At 31.2% G+C, this 18,519-nt stretch overlaps 1 protein-coding gene across 2 annotated transcripts in view; it reads right to left on the bottom strand.

Annotated features, from left to right (window-relative positions):
- Tdc2 (Tyrosine decarboxylase 2) overlaps nucleotides 1-18,519 on the bottom strand; it is a 210,053-nt gene that overhangs the window by 160,594 nt on the left and 30,940 nt on the right. For both annotated transcript variants that reach the window (XM_089105998.1, XM_089105997.1), the window contains exon 3: nucleotides 3,001-3,114. In XM_089105998.1, coding sequence (XP_088962124.1) covers nucleotides 3,001-3,114 — 114 coding nt within the window. The remainder of the gene's footprint in view (nucleotides 1-3,000; nucleotides 3,115-18,519) is intronic.

Genomic DNA, 18,519 nt, shown 5'->3' with positions numbered 1-18,519 from the left:
GTTTGCAGGAATAAGAGTATTCTATAATGCTTTGTCTATGTTTAAGCATTTAGCTTCGGAGTTACCATCATGTTTTCAGGAATGTTCAGTCTTGCGTCTACTATTCGCGATCATTTGAAAGGATCTTCTCAGTTGGTGCGAAGACAAGCTATGGTCACGTCTATGTCTAGGTTTTCAATTCGCCATGTTGTTCCGTTAGTTTGGAAGGGTTTGCCAGAGGATTTGAGGAATGTTGGGGGTTTGCAGGAATTTCATAAATTGTTAAAGAACCACTGTTTTGATGTGTATATTTTGCATGGATTATTCTGGGCCACTTAAGTTATGTTTTAGAGGAGGGTTTAGTTGCAGCTGAATATGATTATAAGTATTATAATTTTGTTGGATCTTGTTTGGAGGTTTGGTGGTTTTTGGGTCCGGTAAGTTGAGCTCTAAATAGAATTTTTTTTTTATCTTGTTTTTTTTTTTTTGGTTTAATGATTTATTAGGAGGGTTTTCTCCCGCACAAGCTTGCTTCGGGGAGTCGATGATGTATACTTTATTTTTTTAAATAAAACCAGTGTTACTTACTTACTAAAATTTATCGATACCATTGTTGGTGGGATACAACTGATGGATTTCTATATAATTCTTCTATTTTCTGCAGACGGCTTAGTATTTTTAATAAACTGCAAGTTTAAAAATTCCACAGACACAGGAATGTACCACAAATTATTTTATTTAAGCTGGTTTTGCAGAAAACCTTTGGTAGTCTGTGAAGCGGTCATTTCTGTTCGCTTTAAGTTTCAACTTGGCTCTTTACTTCTGTAGCAAACTTTATTTTCATTTTTAACTTAATATATCTACAGAACTAGCTTAAATAAACTGTGTCCTAACATTTTACAAAATTGGTAAAATTAAGAAAAATGGCGCTTTACTGAAAACACAAAACCAACCTAGAATAGACACGATAGTTGTTAGGCTGCAGAGACAATTTTAGGGGGAAGACAGAGGGGGCACTTGCCTCTGGTTCAGAAATATGAGGGGAGCAAAATTTCAAATAAATAATCTAACGGTTATAATAATATTGTAATTTTTGAAAATTCTATTTGTTAAAATAAAGTAGAGAGTGAAGTCGGCAAAATTGTGTTAATAAATGAAAATTTATAAGAAATTTGACCTGAAACTTTTTGAGAGACAGGGGGACGCGCTAATCTAGGTTTTTTCACGTGCGGAGAAGATTGCAGAACCACCACTTGTTTGGCCGACCAATTGGTCACCCATGATGAACTCATTACTTGTTTTATATTTTATTTGTTTTCCAAAAGACATTTATACCAACCTTGTTAAAATATTTTTTTGAAAATTTGCTGTTAATAATTTTCAGTTAGTAAAAGCAAAATTGGTTAATAAGAGCTACTATAAGAATGAAAAATCTGTTTCTTATCCCCCCCTTCCCCCATGCTGATAAAAATATTGTGATTTATTTTTTGTCTTTCTATTTAATTCTATAATTTTAAAGGGTACATATCCCTATCTCCGTCTTGAGAAGATTGGGAAGTCTGGATTAAAGATCCCATTCGCAAGTGTTTGAGTTCGAATTACCAAACGGTTCATGGTAAAGAACTACAAGTAGGGAGCCACTCGGCCCAAATGTAACCGAAACTCTAGAAAAAGGAATTTTGATAGCAATTAGCAAATCAAAAGAATTGACTGTTTAAGCTGATTCAAAATATATAAAATGTATTAATTGTAATGTTACTCATCAAAAGCTACGAGCCCGAGAAAATTTGCCTGATTTTTCAAAAGAAGGGGGAACACCCCCAAAAATTCAAGCGACCTTAATGAAAATCAAACCATCAGATACAGTATATCAGAGAATCCTACTATTGACGTTTAAAACTCCTATCTATAAAAAAGGGGAATTTCGTACTTTTTGCAAGAAGAGAGATCAAGGATGCGTGTTTATTTGAATTATTTTCCTCAGGGGTGACCGTTCCGAACCAATGGTCCAAAATATTGAGAGAGGCCTCACTCAAGTTTAAAGTTCTAGCACCCTTTTTGAATGTTAAAAAAGATTAGAAGACAACTAGCCGCCCTTCCATGACTTATTTTTCCCCAAGGCATCCGATTAAAATTTGAGATAGCCATTTGGTTCAGTATAGTTGAAAAGTCCAACAGCTATACCTCTGGGGATGACATAATTCCCCACAGCGCGGGGGATCCCCACTGCTTGGGGAGAGAATAGGCTATGAAATTTGCCCATTTCTTACATACAGTATTTGTTATTGGGGAACATACAGACATTTTGGGGGGATTTTCTTTGGTGTGGGGGGGTATTTTCTATGGGGAAAGTTTTCTGTAGTGAAAGGAGATTTTGTGGGAAATTTTCAAGGAGAATTTTAAACAGGGGAGGGTGATTTCCTGGCATGGTTTAAAAAATGGTCAGAAAATAATTTCAAAAAGTTTTTTTTTATCTGGTAGTAAGGACGAACATAAAAGCTTAAAACAAACAGAAATTAATCCGTATGTGATGTGGGCTACCCCTTCATCATCCACCACTCTTTCAGCTAAAGTTTGACATTTTGTCCCAATTCTTGATGAACGACTCCTAAACGCAAGGACCATCGAAGTTGAACGAGAAGTATCTTTAAAGAACTCTAAGCCTTTAGTGTAGAGAGCAAGAGAGGAGGGAAGGGCAGCCCCCCTCATACACGTACTAATTTATGTTCGTATCAAATTTCAATGTTGCTCCTTATTTTCAGTTGAAAAAATTGCTTTTTTATTTAATTACTATTAAGATTAACCAGAATTGTTACCATTCAGGAATTAGCTTCAAATGACTATTTTGTCTCACTAGATGCTTTTTCTTTATTTTTTAAAAATTTTTTATCAGATCTTTAAACTTACCGCTACTTCCTCGTTTGCTGTTTACTAATTTTCAGTTGTTGCTGCAATGATGATCAGCTTTCTACATAAAGAAAAGCAATACAATGAAAATCAATAATTCTTAAATGAACTCACCCATGAGAATCCAATTGATCCTAACCCATCTGAAAGCATATCACCAAGAATGGATGGAAATGAATTTCCTGAAGGAAAATAGGCATGAAACCGTGGGTGCTGCCAGTGAGTTACCTAAAAAAACGTTTAAGAACGTTAAAAAAAAGTTTGGGAAGTTTAAACAAAAGAGAGACTTGATCTATAGGCCCAGAGCGACGTTAGGCAGGGAATGTGTTTGCTGAGTGGTGCTGGTGAGGCTTTAGTAAGTCAGTGCATTTATTTGGGATCGTGATTCTGGAAGCTGTAAGTCTGGGGAACTTACGACCATACAAATTCCCTAGTAACATCTAAATTTCAGATGCCACATGAGAAGGAAAACTTCTGGCCGTACTGAAAGAGAGAGAATAATTTTTAGGTATTGTAAAATAAACCATTTACATATGAATAAACTTAAAATCTTCCATTTAAATGGAATTGCGCTGTTTTCTTCAAAAGCCCTAGAATTTTTTGTTCATTTTCACAAATCTTGTTCATTTTTCGTTATTACCTTCTTGTTTACATGGGGAAGGAGTATTTCCCCCTCACATGCCGTGCAATATCCTTGCCCGTGCCTACTAATACTTTCCAGAATTCTTTTTATCATTTTATTTGTAATACAATGGATAAAGGAAATACAAAAATTTCCTTCAAAAAGTGTCAACCCAGTGTCTAAGGCAAAATCAGAACTGACCTGACTGATCTACGATATCAAACAGTTCGTGGTAACGAACTGTAAGTAAGGAGCGACCCGGCTCAATGGTAACCGAAACTCTAGAAAACGGGTTTTTGATACCAATTGATATATCAAAAGAATCAGATTTCAATGCTGATTTCCAATATATAACTTTCATCAAGTTTAGTGCTACCCATCAAAAGTTACAAGCCTGAGAAAATTTGGCTGATTTTCAAAAAAAGGGTGAAAGACCCCCTAAAAGTTATAGAACCTTAATGAAAATCCCACCATCATATTTAGCGTATCAGAGAACCCTACTGTAGAGGTTTCAAGCTCCTATCTACAAAAATGTGGAATTTTCCATTTTTTGCCAGAAGAAAGATCACGGATGCGTATTTATTTGTTTTTTGTTTTTTTTTCCCAGGGGTGATCGTATCGACCTAGTGGTCCTAGAATATCGTGGGAGGGCTCATTGGAACGGAAATTAAAATTTCTAGTTCCCTTTTTAAGTGAACAAAAAAAATGGAGGGCAACTAGGCCCCCCCCCACGCTTTTTTTTTCCCAAAGTCACCCGATCAAAATTTTTAGATAGCCATTTTGTTCAGCATGGTCGAAAATATGATAAATATGTCTTTTAGGATGACTTAATCCCCCGAAGTACCCAGAGGGAGGGCCAAAAGTTATGAACTTTACCCAATGTTAACATATAGTATTGGTTATTCGGAAGTATACAGAAGTTTTCAGGAGGTTTTTTTTCTGGTATTGGGAGGGAAGGGTGGGTCGGGGTTTATGTTGGCGGATCTGTTCATGAAGGAAGTTTTCATGGGGGAAGGGAAATTGCCATGAAGGGGGCGCCGGACTTGCCAGCATTATGTATTGGTTATTGGGAAGTATACAACCATTTTCTGGAAGGAATTTTTCTGGAAGGGGGGGGCAAGAGGAGAGGGTTACTCTGTAGAATATTTCCGTGGGGGATGTTTCTTTGGGATAAGGGACATTTCTATGAAGGGGGCGCCGGATTTCCAAGCATTATTTAAAAAACGATCAGAAATTAAATAAAAAAAACAAGTTTTTTCAACTGAAATGTAAGAAGGAATATTAGAACTTAAAACGAACAGAAATTATAACGTATGTGAGGGGGTTCTCCCCCAGGTCAATACCTTGCTCTTTAAGCTACAGTATTTTTTTTTACTTTAAAAATAGCTATCTATTATAATTATAAGGCCTGTTTGATTATGGGGTTTGTGAATAAGAAATTTTTTTAACCTTTAACGTAAAGAGCGTGGTATTGACTAAGGGGAGAGCCCCCTCATATACGTAATAACATATACGTAATAAAAAAACAATAAAAAAACAAGTGATACGGCTCAATAGTAATCGAAACTTTTAAAAACGGAATTTTGATGTCAATTAATGTATCAAAAGACTGGGTTTATAATGTTGATTCTAAATATATAAATTTTATTAAGTTTAGTATTACTCATCAAAGGCTACGAGCCTGAGAAAATTTAGTCGATTTTTTAAAGAGGGGGAAACATCCCCTACAAGTGAAAGAATTTTAATGAAAATCACACCGTCAGATTCAGCGTATCAGAAAACCCTATTACATAGGTTTCAAGCTCATATCTGCAAAAATCTGCAACTTTGTATTTTTTGCCAGAAGAAAAATATACGAATAGAAGTTAGTTACGTAAGTTAATTTGTAAAGCCATCCATTTAGCAAAAGAAAAGTAAAATTTGTATGCAAATAAAAGCTGCATTAACTAAAAAATGATCTGAAAATAAATATAAAAAAAAACAAGTTTTTTAAACTGAAAGTAAGGAGCGACATTAAAACTTAAACCGAACAGAAATTATTCCGTATATGAAAGGGAATGTCCCCTCCTCAAAGCCTCGCGCATTAATCTGAAGTTTTAATATGTCACACAAAAATATTTTTTAAAAAAAAAAAAAAAATTATAGTTAAGTTAGAGGCGATGTGGAGGTGACAGCCCCTTTCAAATAAGGAATAAAATCGTTTCTTTTTAATTTTTAATGTCGCTCCTTACTTTCAGTTTAAAAAACTTGTTTGTTTTTTTATTTAATAAAAATAAAGATATAACCATCACAGACGATGTTTGCGCTTCATTTGATGTTTTTGAATACAATATGTTCGCTGCAATAGCTATAAGCCGGCATAACCATCTCAAAATACAAAAAAATACCTAAGGAGTTTAGATTCGACTTTAAGCTATCGTGACCATCTCAATTTTGAAAAAAAAAATACCTAAGGAGTGTAGATTCAACTTTAAGCTAGCATGACCATCTCAAAATTGAAAAAAATATATAAGGAGTGTGGATTCGATTTTAAGCTAGCATGACCATCTCAAAATTGAAAAAAAAATACCTAAGGAGTTTAAGTTCGACTTAAAGCCAGCATGATCATTTCGAAATTAAAAAAAATGCCTAAGGAGTGTAGATTGGACTCTGTGGTTAGAGCCCAAAGTTATCTTTAGTATTTATTTAGCATTTTGTATTTGTGAGGGCTGGTCTTTAATTACCATTTGCTAAGATAAGAACTATATAGACAAAAGGATGCCATGTGCCGCTTTTAATCATTCAATAGGCCATGCTCAGGGCATGCGCCATGATTTGGTCAGCCTTATTCTATACTAATAAATCAGTTTTCAGATTTATCAGCGTGATAATGAACCCGGTTGTGGGAGCAATTAAGCCACGTTTTGTTTTGTGTTTTTGTTCTGCCATGTGTTTTGCCAGTAATCTTAAATCATTTCTAAGTTAGAGTGATTTCTTGTTAAGGGATGCAATCGATTCTTCAATCATCCTTCTGAGCCTAAAAAGCATTTATCAACAAACCGTTACTTTGGATGACGAACACATTGATGAAGCCATCTACTTTAATTGCTAAATATACTCTAGACCTTATCTAGCTAGCACGTTTAGACGCTTTCTAAGTGAGGTAAGAATATCAAAAAATAAAGTCCCTGACTCATTGGACCTCGCTCTTTCTCTCTTTCCATCCTTCCCATCTCTCTTTTTCTCTCTGTCACTCTCTCTCTCTCTCTCTCTCTCTCTCTCTCTCTCTCTCTCTCTCTCTCTCTCTCTCTCTCTCTCTCTCTCTCTCTCTCTCTCTCTCTCTCTCTCTCTCTCTCTCTCTCTCTCTCTCTCTCTTTATGGCATCTGAATATCTTCATTGTTTGCTTTTTATTTAGCGTGCAATCATATTTGGCAGCTAGTAATTGAATTTCATACAATTTTATTTTTGAATGTTTTAAACGTATTTGTCTTTTTAATAACGTGATTCGCGTGATTCAAGCGTTCATTTCTTGTGTTACACGCCAAAGAGCCCCTAAAAGATTGTTAAAGAGTCTATTGCCTTGTATTGATGGACATAAATTAATTTTAACTCATTATATATGTAACTTGGCTTGTTAGAAGAAATAATCTGCCAAAAATTTTCGTCAAAAGTTGGATGACTCTAGATGTTAAGGCATTATCATCTTGTTTTTCTTTCTTCTCTTTTTTAAGAGCTGAAAAGCCAAATTAAATCCTCAGGAACTCAAAAAACTTTTTCTTTCGAATTCTGTCTTCTTCTCTCTAAAATTTGTAAATTAAAATTGTAGGTAGCCAGGCAACAATTCACAAAAATATAGTGGGCAAGCAATTTTATTTTTGATTTTTCTAATGAAGATACAAAAAAGACATTTTCAAAAACTAGGAGAGAGGGGGGAGTTTTCTATTTTTTTATATAGAAAATACCTCCAAAACTGTTGGTCAAAATCTAGACAAGGGTAAATTCCTTCCCATCTCCTAATTGGTGTCCCTGCCAGGTAAAAATAGTAGAGGAGCCTAAGATAAATTCAACCCCCTGATGCAACAAGCACTGTGCTGTTTTGTCGACCCCCACTTGGGATACAATGACTTCGTATTTTTCAATACTGTCCTTGTCTCTCCTTAAACCTGATGCTGAACTTTTTGCAATTCATTTCTAAAATTCAGGAACATTTCTTTTTATATAATTGCTCTTTTTAATTAATTAAGTTATGTTTTGATAAAATGGAAAGATTCCTTTAATTCTGTTCCTGCGGGCCATCTGAACCCCATCGCATACTAAGTTATAAGAGTACAGCCTCGCATCGCTATCTATAACCTACGAAAGGTTTTTAGAAATTGAAACGAAGATTTAAAAACTCGCTAGTTTGTTAATAGAATTTCGCTTTATTTGCTTTACAGTTAATTAGGTTTCGACATTTTAAGGCCTAATTCTCTGGAATTTAAGGCCTTAAGGTTGTTTCCTGCTAATTAACCTTGCAGGATCCTTAGCTACTATCTATTTTAAATATATTTAAGTTTTAGAAAAGGTATACTTGGAATAAATATAAATATACTTGGAATAAAACTTATAAGGTCTAGAATAAAACATAAATTACCAAGGACAGTGAAAATGAAATCTGATTATTTGATTGGGTTCAGTAGGAATTTGCACAGTCAAAAATGTTTTAAAAATATAGAAAAATCAGCAATCTAATTTTTCATATCCTAAAAGACATAGTTATCAGATTTTCGACTATGCTGAACAAAATGGCTATCTCAAAATTTTTATTGGGTGACTTTGAGAAAACAAATGAGCGTGGGAGGGGGCCTAGTTGCCCTCCATTTTTTTGGTCACTTAAAAAGGACACTAGAACTTTTAATTTCCGTTCCAATGAGCCCACTTCCGATTTTCTAGGACCACTGGGTCTATACGATTACCCCTGGGGAAAAAAAACAAATAAACACGCACCCGTGATCTTTCTTCTGGCAAAAAATGCAAAATTCCACATTTTTGTAGATAGGAGCTTGAAACCTCTGCAGTAGGGTTTTGCTGATACGCTGAATATGATGGTGTGATTTTCATTAAGGTTCTATAACTTTTAGGGGATCTTTCCTCCTTTTTCGAAAAATCAGCCAAATTTTCTCAGGTTCGTAACTTTTGATGAGTAGATACTAAACTTGATGAAGATTTATATATTTAGAATCAGCATTATAATTTCTTTTGATACATTTATTGACATCAAAATTCCGTTTTTAAAAGTTTCGATTATTATTGAGCCGTATCGCTTGTTTTTTTTTTTTTTTTTTTTTTTTTTTTACGTATATGAGGGGGTTCTCCCCTTAGTCAATACCACGCTCTTTACGTTAAAAGTTAAAAAAAAAAATTTAATTCACAAACCCCTGAATCACAGTAGAGATGCCATAGTATCTCCGACGAGTCACCCCTGCTGCCACCTGTAACTTTTTGTACATAATTCATGGATGGTTATGTGTGGTGGTCGATTTATTTGATGTTTTTCATGGATGTTTTTATGGATTTTGTCAGTGAGAATTTGAAAAACAGGAACTTTGTCACATTTATGTCTGTTTTCTTGGATGTTTTATGGATTTTGTCAGTGAGAATGTGAAAAACAGGAATTTTGTCACTCCTTCATTGTTGATTGTTCGATGTCAGATGTTATGAGTTTCCGGGAAATTGCGTTTTCCTGTTGTTGTTCGAGGCAAATGTTATGAGTTTCCGGAAACAGTATTTCCTGTTCTTGTTCAAGCCAAATGTTATGAGTTTCCGGGAACACTTGTGCTGTCAGTCATTAATCAAATTGTTTCCGGGAAACAGTTAATTAATGTCTGACAGATGACGTAAAGTTAATTAATGTCTTTGGATTTCGAACAGAAATATTTCCGAGGCAAAGTTTAGATTACACATGACAGATGATGTCATGATTGATTGAATTGTCTCCGGCGCGAAGTCTATTAATGTCTGGAGTTCTTCCAGAAGAATCGTTTCCGAAGCAAAGTTTAGATATTAGCTATGAATTGTTTTAGCGCGGGAGTCAGGTTTCCAAATAATTGAAATGTGCCAGCGCAGGGATGCCAAACAAAAGGAACATGCTGAAATTCCGTTTAGGGATAATTTTTGCGAAACTTTTTTAGCTATTTTATGGAATTATTTCGACGAAACAGTTAGAGACATTTTAAAGGATGATTTTTGAAGAGATTTTAGAAGAGAATTTGATGGTGAAAATCTGTGGTCGTTTTAATACACAAGTTCCATTTGAACAGTGTTGTGAGGTCCTCTACCCCAACCCCAAAGGGTTCCAATCCCCCGACCCCCACCCCAAAGGAAGCCCCGGTACGCAAAGGTCCCCCAACCTCCCCAAGGGCCCCCCGACCCCAAAGGCCCTCCCCAGACCCCCAAAGGCCCTCCCCGGGCCCCAAAGGCCCATCGAGCTCCCAAAAGACCACCGGGGTCCCAAAGGCCTTCACCCGGTCCCCAAATGTCCCCCAAGCTCCCAACTGGCCCCCCTGGACCCCCACAGGCCCTCCTCCGGTCCCCAAAGGTCTCTCAGGCTCCCAACGGACCCTGGACCCCCAAAGGCCCTCAATCCCATCCCCAAAGGGCCCCCCGGCTCCCCAAGGCCCATACGGGCCTCCACGGCCTGCCGACCCCCCAAGGCTCTCCCCGGGCTCCCAAAGGACCCCCCCGCCCTGTGGTTTAGTTTTAGTTAAAAGTATAGAGTGTTTTAGCTTAGAGTCATAACTTAGAGTTTTTGTTGAACCTCTAGTTTAGTTAAATTTTAGTTAAGAGTTTGATGTTTTACCTTTGAGTTTCAGTTAGAGTTTTAGTTTGGTTTAGTTTTAGTTAAGATTTTTTAGCTTTGGCTTAGAGTCTTAGCTTAGTGTTTAATTTAGAAATATGTTGGATTTTAGTTTTAGTTAAGAGTTAATAGTTTTACCTTAGATTCTTAGATTATAGTTTACGTTAGATTGGAAGTTTAGTTTAGATAAAGTTAAGAATTTAGTTTTAGCTTAGAGTCATAGCCTAGAGTTTTACTTAATGTTATAGGCTAAGTTTTAGTTAAGAGTTTTGAGTTTTAGCTTAGAGTCTTAGCTTAGATTTTTTTTGTTAGAGTTCTAGTTTAGTTTAATTTTAGTTAAGAGTTTGATGTTTTACCTTTGAGTTTCAGTTAGAGTTCTAGTTTAGTTTAGTTAATAGTTTAGAGTTTTTAGCTTAGAGTTTTTTTTGAAGTTATAGTTTAGTTTAGTTTTAGTTTAGAGTCTAGAGTTTTAGCATAGAGTCTTAGCTTAGAGTTTTTGTTAGGGTTCTAGTTTAGTTTATTTTTAGTTAAGAGTTTGATATTTTACATTTGAGTTTTATTTATAGTTCTCGTTTAGTTTTTTTTTAGTTAATAATTTATAGTTTTTATATTATAGTCTTATCTTATATTTTTTTTTGAAGTTCTAGTTTAGTTTAGTTTTAGTTAATAGTTTATTGTTTTATATTAGAGTATTAGCTTATAGTTTTTGTTAGAGTTCTATTTTAGTTTAATTTTATTTTATAGTTTAGAGTTTTATCTTATTCATAGCTTATAGTTTTTTATTAGAGTTCTAGTTTAGTTTAATTTTAGTTAAGAGTTTGATTTTTTTACCTTTGAGTTTCAGTTAGAGTTTTAGTTTAGTTTTAGTTAAGAGTTTGGTGTTTTACCTTAGAGTCTTAGCTTAGAGTTTTAATGTGAGTTCTAGTTTAGTATAGTTTTAGTTAAGATTTTAGAATTTTATCTTTGAGTTTGTTTGTTAGAGTTCTAGTTTAGTACAATTTTTTTTAATAGTTTGATTTCGTACCTATGAAATTAAGTTAGAGTTATAGTTTAGTTTAATTTTAGTCAAAAGTTTGATGTTTTACCTTAATTTCTTAGCTTTGTCTTTTTATTTAGAGCTCTAGTTTACTTTAGTTTTGGTTAAGAGTCTAAAATTTTATCTTAGAGTCTTAGCTTAGAGTTTTTTTCTAGAGTTCTAGTTTATTTTAGTTTTAGTTATGAGCTTAGAGTTTTTGTTGAAGTTTAAGTTTATTTTAATGTTAGTGAATAGATTAGAGTTTTATTTTATAGTCAAAGCCTAAAGTTTTTGTTAGAGTTGAAGTTTTTTTTAGTAATAGGCAATAGTTTTTGTTTTTAGATCATGTTCTTAGCTTAGAGTGTTTGTCAGAGCGCTTCTTTAGTTTAAGTGTATTTAAGAGTTTAGAGTTTTAGCTTATATTCTTAGTATAGAGTTTTTGTTGAATTTTATTATATTTTTAGTTAAGAGTTTAGAGTTTTTAGCTTAGAGTCTTTTTGTTAGAGTTCTAGTTTAGTTTAGTTTTAGTTAAGAGTTTAGAGTTTTAGCCTAGAGTTTTACCTCTGAGTTTCAGTTAGAGTTCTAGTTTAGTTTTAGTTAAGAGTTTAGAATTTTAGCTTAATGTCTTAGCTTAGAGTTTTATGCTAGAGTTCTAGTTTATTTTAGTTTTAGTTAAGAGCTTAGAGTTTTAGCTTAGAGTCTTAGCTTAGAGTTTTTTTTCTAGAGTTCTAGTTTATTTTAGTTTTAGTTAAGAGTTTGGAGTTTTACCTTAGAGACCTAGCTTAGAATTTTAGTTTAGTTTAGTTTTAGTTAATATTTTAGAATTTTAGCTTAGATTCTTAGTTTAGAGTTTTTGTTAGAGTTCTAGTTTATTTTACATATAGTTAATAGTTTGGAGTTTTACCTTAGAGACATAGCTTAGAGTTTTAGTCTAGTTTAGATTTAGTCAAGATTTAGAATTTTATCTTAGAGTCTTAGCAGAGAGTCTTTGTTAGAGTTATAGTTTATTTTAGTTTTTGTTAAGAGTTTATAGTTTTAGCCTAGAGTCCTATCTCAGAGTTTTTGTTAGAGTTCTAGTTTAGTTTTAGTTAAGAGTTTAGAATTTTACCTTATAGTCTTAGATTAGAGTTTTTGCTATATTTCTAGTTTATTATAGTTTTAGTCAATAGATTTGAGTTTCTAGCTAAGACTCATATTTTAGAGTTTTTGCTAAAGTTCTAATTTAGTATAGTTTTACTTTTGAGTTTGGTTTTTCACCTTAAAGTCTTATATTATAATTTTTGTTAGAGTTGAAGTTTAGTTTAGTTATAGTTAATAGCTTAGAGTTGTTATATTGTAGTCTTATATTATAGGTTTTTCTAGAGTTATAGCTTATTTTATATAGAGCTAATAGTTCGGAGTCTTACCATAGGGACTTAGCTTAGAGTTTTTGTTTTAGTTGAAGTTTTATTTTATTAATAGTTAAGAGTTTAGAGTTTTAGAATATAATCTTAGCTTAGTTTTTGTTAGAGTTCTTTTTTAGTTTAAATATAGTTATGAGTTTAGAGTTTTACCCTAGAAACATATCTTATAATCTTAGTTTAGTTTGTTAATAGTTAAGAGTTTAGAATTGGAGGTCCGAGTCTTAGATTAGAGTGTTTGTAAGAGTTATAGTTTAGTTCCGTTATAGTCAAGAGTTTTTTGTTTTAACATATAGACTTAGCTTAGAGTTTTAGTTTAGTTTAGGTTTTGTTAAGATTTTAGAGTTTTATCTTAGAGTCTGAGCCGAGATTTTTTTTGTTAGTTTTAGTTTAGTTTTAGTTAAGAGTTTAGAGTTTTGCCATATTTTACTATCTCTTGGCTTGATCTGTAGTTCTGTTGTTGGTGTTTGTTATTTAAGATTTTAGATTATGGTTCTTAGAGTCTAAGTTTTAAGTTTTTGTTTTATTTATACCTTAGTTTATATACTTAGCTTAGACTTAGATTGACATTTAGGTTTATATATTATTTTAGTTTTTTTTAATATTTTGGAGTTTTATCTTAGGTTCTCAGCTTTTAGTTGGTGCTATATTTCTAGTTTAGTTTAGGTTTAGTTGAGAATTTAGAGCTTTAGCACAGAGTCTTATATTATAGTTTTTTCCAAATTTATAGTTTAGTTTAGTTATAGTCATTCGTTTTGTGTTTTAACCTATATGCCTGGCTTTTAGTCTTAGGCTATTTTATTTTTACTTAATAGTATAGATTCTTAGCTAAGGATCTCATATTATGTTTTTTTCTAGAGTTCTAGTTTAGTTTAGTTTTAGTTAATAGTTTCTTGTTTTTATCTTAGATTCTTAGTTTAGAGTTTTTGTTGAAGTTCTAGTTTAGTTTAGTTTTAGTTTAGTGTTTTAGCTTAGACTTAGAGTTTTAGTTAAAGTTCCAGTTTATTTTATTGAGAAAAGATTTCAGAGTTTTTTTTTATATTAGTATATTAGAGTTTCTATTAGGTTTAAAGCGTATTTTAGTTTTATTTAATAGTTTTGATTTGCACCGTAGAGTAATAAATTGGAGTTTGTGATAGATTTGAAGTATAGTTTAGTTAATTTTAAGAATTTTTATCTTTAGATTGGACTCATAGCCCTGAGTTTTAATTTAATTTATAGTTTGGTTATTTTTTAGTTAAGAATTTAGAGTTTTAGCTAAGTCTTAGCTAAGAGTTTTTGATAGAGTTCTAGTTTAGTGTATTTTTATTTAAGAGTTTAAAGTTGTACAATAGATCCATAGCTTAGAGTTTTCATTGGATTTATAGTTTAGTTTAGTTCTAGTTAAGAAGTTTTTATTTGACCTTAGAGTTTAAGGTAGAGGTATAGTTTAGTTTACTTATAGTTAATAAAATATAGTTTTAACTAATAGTCTTTGTTCATATTTTTTGTTAGAGTTCTATTTTATCTCAATTTTATCTGAGAGTTTATAATTTTGTCTTATAGTATTAGCTCAGAGTTTTTGTTAGAGTTCTAGTTTAGTTTGGTTTTATTTAAGAGTTTATAGTTCTAGCTTAGAGTTTTTTTGTTATAGTTATAGTTTAGTTTAATTTTAGTTCAGAGTTTTATTTTTTTACGTTTGAGTTTAAATTATAATTCTAGTTTAGTTTTAGTTAATAGTTTTATGTTTTACCTTTGAGTTTAAGTTATATTTCTAGTTTTGTTTTACTTAAGAGTTTGGTGTTTAACTTAGAGTCTTCTATTAGAGTTTTTTGTTTGTGTCGTAGTCTAGTTTAATTTTAGTTAATAGTTTGATTTTTTACCTCTGAGTTTAAGTTAGATTTCTAGTTTAGTTTTAGTTAATAGTTTGGAGTTTTACATTAGAGTCTTAGCTTAGATTTTTTATGTAGATTTCTGGTTTATTTTATTTTTTGTTAAGAATTTAGAATTACATATTAGAGGATTAGCATATGCGTTTTTTAGATTTCTAGTTTATTTTATTTTTATCTAATATTAAAGTTTTTACAATAGAGTATAATCTTATAGCTTTCGTTGAATTTTTTGTTAAGTTTAGTTTTAGTTAGTATCTTAGTATCTTAGCTAATAGTCTTTGCTTTCATTTTTTTGTTAGAGTTGAAGTTTATTTTAGCAATATGTAAGAGTTTGGTGTTCGAACGTAGACTCATAGCTTGGAGTCCTTATACTAGCTCTAGTTTAGTTTTAGTTTAGAGTTTATAATTTAATCTCATACTCTTAGCTCAAAGTTTTTGTTAGATTTATATTTTAGTCTGGTTTTATTATATAGTTTAGAGTTTATATATTATACTAATATCTTAGAGTTTTTGTTGAGGCTATACCTTAGTTTAGTGTTATTTTATAGTTTATATTTTTAGCTTCTATTATTATCTTAGATCTGTTTAAAGAGTTTTAGTTTAGTTTAGTTTTAGCTAGGAGTATGTAGTTCCGTACTATATTATTATATTATATTCGTATTTATAGTTGAATTTTATTTTAGCAATATTTAAGAATTGATAGTTCTTATCTCATAGTTGTACTTGAGAGTTTATGTTACATTTATAGTTTATTTTAATTAATAGTATATAGTTTTATCACAGATTCATACTTTAGAGTTTTTTTTGAAGTTGTAGTTTAGTTTACTCAGATTTAAGAAATTAGAGTTTTCATAGTAGAGTCATAGATTAGAGTTTTTGAACTTATAGTTTATTTTAGTTAAGAGTTTAGATTTCCACATCGGAGTCTTATATTGCAGTTTTACTTAGAGCCGAAGTTTAGTTTACTTATAGTTAATGGTTTATAATTTTAGCTTGGAGTTTTAAATTAGAGCTCTAGCTGAGTTTGATTTTAGTTAATAGTTTATAGTCTTAAATTAAAGCCTTGGATTATTTTTTCATCTATAGTTATTGTTTATTATAGTTCTAGTTGATAGTTCCGAGTTTCACTTAAAAGTGTAAGATTATAGTTTTAATTAGGGTTGAAGTTTAGTGTAGTTTTGTTATAGTTAATAATTTATAGTTTTAGCTTAGAGTCATATCTTAGCGTTTTAGTTAGAGTTACTGTTTAGTTTAGTTCTATTTAAGATTTTTAGAATTTTCTTAAAGTATTAGCTTAGAGTTTTAGTTAGAGTTGAAGTTTAGTCCAAATTATCATAACCACAAAATTACACAATATTGCATGGAAATACCAAAATCATTGATTAGGCTAGGCCAGGTTAGAAGTTTGATTTCTCCACGTTTAAGTTAGGTTAAATTATTTTAACTTATCCTGAACACCCATGATAAGTTAACCTAATCTAACCAAACTTAAACGTGGAGAACTCAAACTTCTAAGCTGACCTAACCTAACCTAGGATTTTGGTATTTTCATGCAATATTTTGTAATTTTTTGGTTATGCTAGTTTGGACTAAACTTCAACTCTAACTAAAATTCTAAGATAATACTCTGAGATAATGCTAAAAATCTTAACTAAAACTAAACTAAACAATATCTCTAACTAAAATGCTAAGCTATGACTCTAAGATAAAACTGTAAATTCTTAACTATAACTAAACTAAAGGCAACTGCAACCATATCTAAAACTATAACCGAAGACTTTAAAGTAAAACTCGGAGATATTAACTGGAACTATACTTATCAAGAACTATAGATGAAACAATAATGTAGCACTTTAAGGTAAAATTCTAAACTCTTAACTAAAACTAAACTAAGCTAGAACAATAACTAAAACTCTAAGCTAAGACTCCAAGCTAAAACTCTAAACTCTTAACTATAACTAAACTAAACTTCAACTCTAAGTAAAACTCTAAGCTAAGACCCTAAGGTGTAACTCTAAACTCTTAACTAAACTAAACTCTAAATTTAAAATCTATAAGATAAGAATCTAAGCTGAAAATTCTAAACTCTTGACTCTAAGGAAACTAAACTTCAACTTCAACGAAAAATATAACCTATTAATCTGTGATAAAACTATAAACTATGAACTAAACTAAACTATGACTATAAAAAAAATTTAACCTACGACTATGATCTAAAAACTCTAAATTATTAACTATTGCTAAAATAAAATTCAACTCTAAATATAAATATCATCTAATACTATAGGACAGAAATACGATCTTCTAGACAAATATAAACTACAATAAAACTCTTACAACAGCTGTAAGCTAATAATAGAAGCTAAAAATATCAAATATAATATAACACTAAACTAAGCTATAGCTTCAACAAGAACTCTAATCTATTAATATAAGCTATAAACTATAAACTATTTACTAAAACTGAAATAAAATAGAAATCTAACAAAAACTCTAAAATAAGACTCTAAGCTAAAACTCTAAACTCTCAACTAAAACTAAACTAAACTAGAACTATAACAAAAACTCTAAGCTATGACTCTACAGTAAAACACCAAACTCTTAACTATTACTAAAATAAACTTCAACTCTAACAAAAACTCTAAGCAAATACTCTAATATCAAAATCTAAACTACTAACTAAAACTAAAATTAATTAAAAATTCAACAAAAACTCTAAGCTAATACTCTAATGTAAAAATTATACTCTTAGCTAAAACTAAACTACAATAGAACTCTAAAAAACCTCTATGCTAAGAATATAATCTGAAATTCTAAATTCTTAACCAAAACTAAACTAAACTAGAACTCTAACTAAAAAATCTAAGCTAAGACTCTAAGGTAAAACACAAAACTCTTAACTGAAACTAAACTAGAACTCTAACTGAAACTCAGAGGTACAAAATCAAATTTTTAACCAAAACTAAACTAAACTATTACTCTAACTAAAAACTCTCATCTAACACTCTAAGGTAAAACACCAAGAAACTAAATAAAACAGAAATGGAAAAATATCTTGAACAACAATAACAAACAACAGAAATCTTAAAAAAAACTAAACTATAACTATAGTCAAAGCCCAGAGGTAAAAAAATAAAACTACTAACTAAGATTAAACTGAAATTGAACTATAACGAAAAAAAAACTATAAACTAAAACTCTAAAATCTTAAATAAAATTAAACTAAACTAGAACTCTAACAAAAACTCTAAGCTATTAAATAAAATTAGACTATACTTGAACTTCTAACAAAAACTCTAAGCTAAGACTCTAAGCTAAAAACTCTAAACTCTTAACTAAAACTAAACTAAACTAGAACTCTAACTGAAACTCTTAACTAAAACTAAACTTAACTAGGATTTTAACTCATAATATAAGCTAAGACTCTATGCTAAAATTCTAAACTCTTAGCTAAAACTGAACTAAACTAGAACTCAAACTAAAACTCTAAGCTAAGACTATAGGCTAAAACTATAAACTTATAAATAAAACTAAAATAAAATAAAACTCTAAACTAAGACTCAAAGGTAAAACACCTAACTATTAAAAAAAACTAAACTAAACTATAACTCTAAATAACACTATAATCTATGACTCTAAGCTAAAACTCTAAACTCTGAACTAAATCTAATCTAAAATAGAACTCTATCAAAAACTCTAAGATAATACTCTAAGATAAAACTCTAAGCTCTTAACTAAAACTAAACTAAACTAGAACTCTAGCTAAAACTCTAAGCTAAGACTCTAAGCTAAAAGTCTAAAATCTTAACTAAAACTAAACTAAACTAGAACTCTAATTAAAACTCTAAGCTAAGACTCTATGCTAAAACTCTAAACTCTTAACTAAAACTAAACTAAACTAGAACTCTAA

This window comes from Artemia sp. Qi Xiang Cuo, chromosome 20 (genome assembly GCF_049724085.1).
Source record: "Artemia sp. Qi Xiang Cuo chromosome 20, ASM4972408v1, whole genome shotgun sequence".
Classification (NCBI taxonomy): domain Eukaryota; kingdom Metazoa; phylum Arthropoda; class Branchiopoda; order Anostraca; family Artemiidae; genus Artemia; species Artemia sp. Qi Xiang Cuo.
Note: the sequence above shows the minus strand (reverse complement) of the source record. Positions and strands in the feature narration are given on the sequence as shown.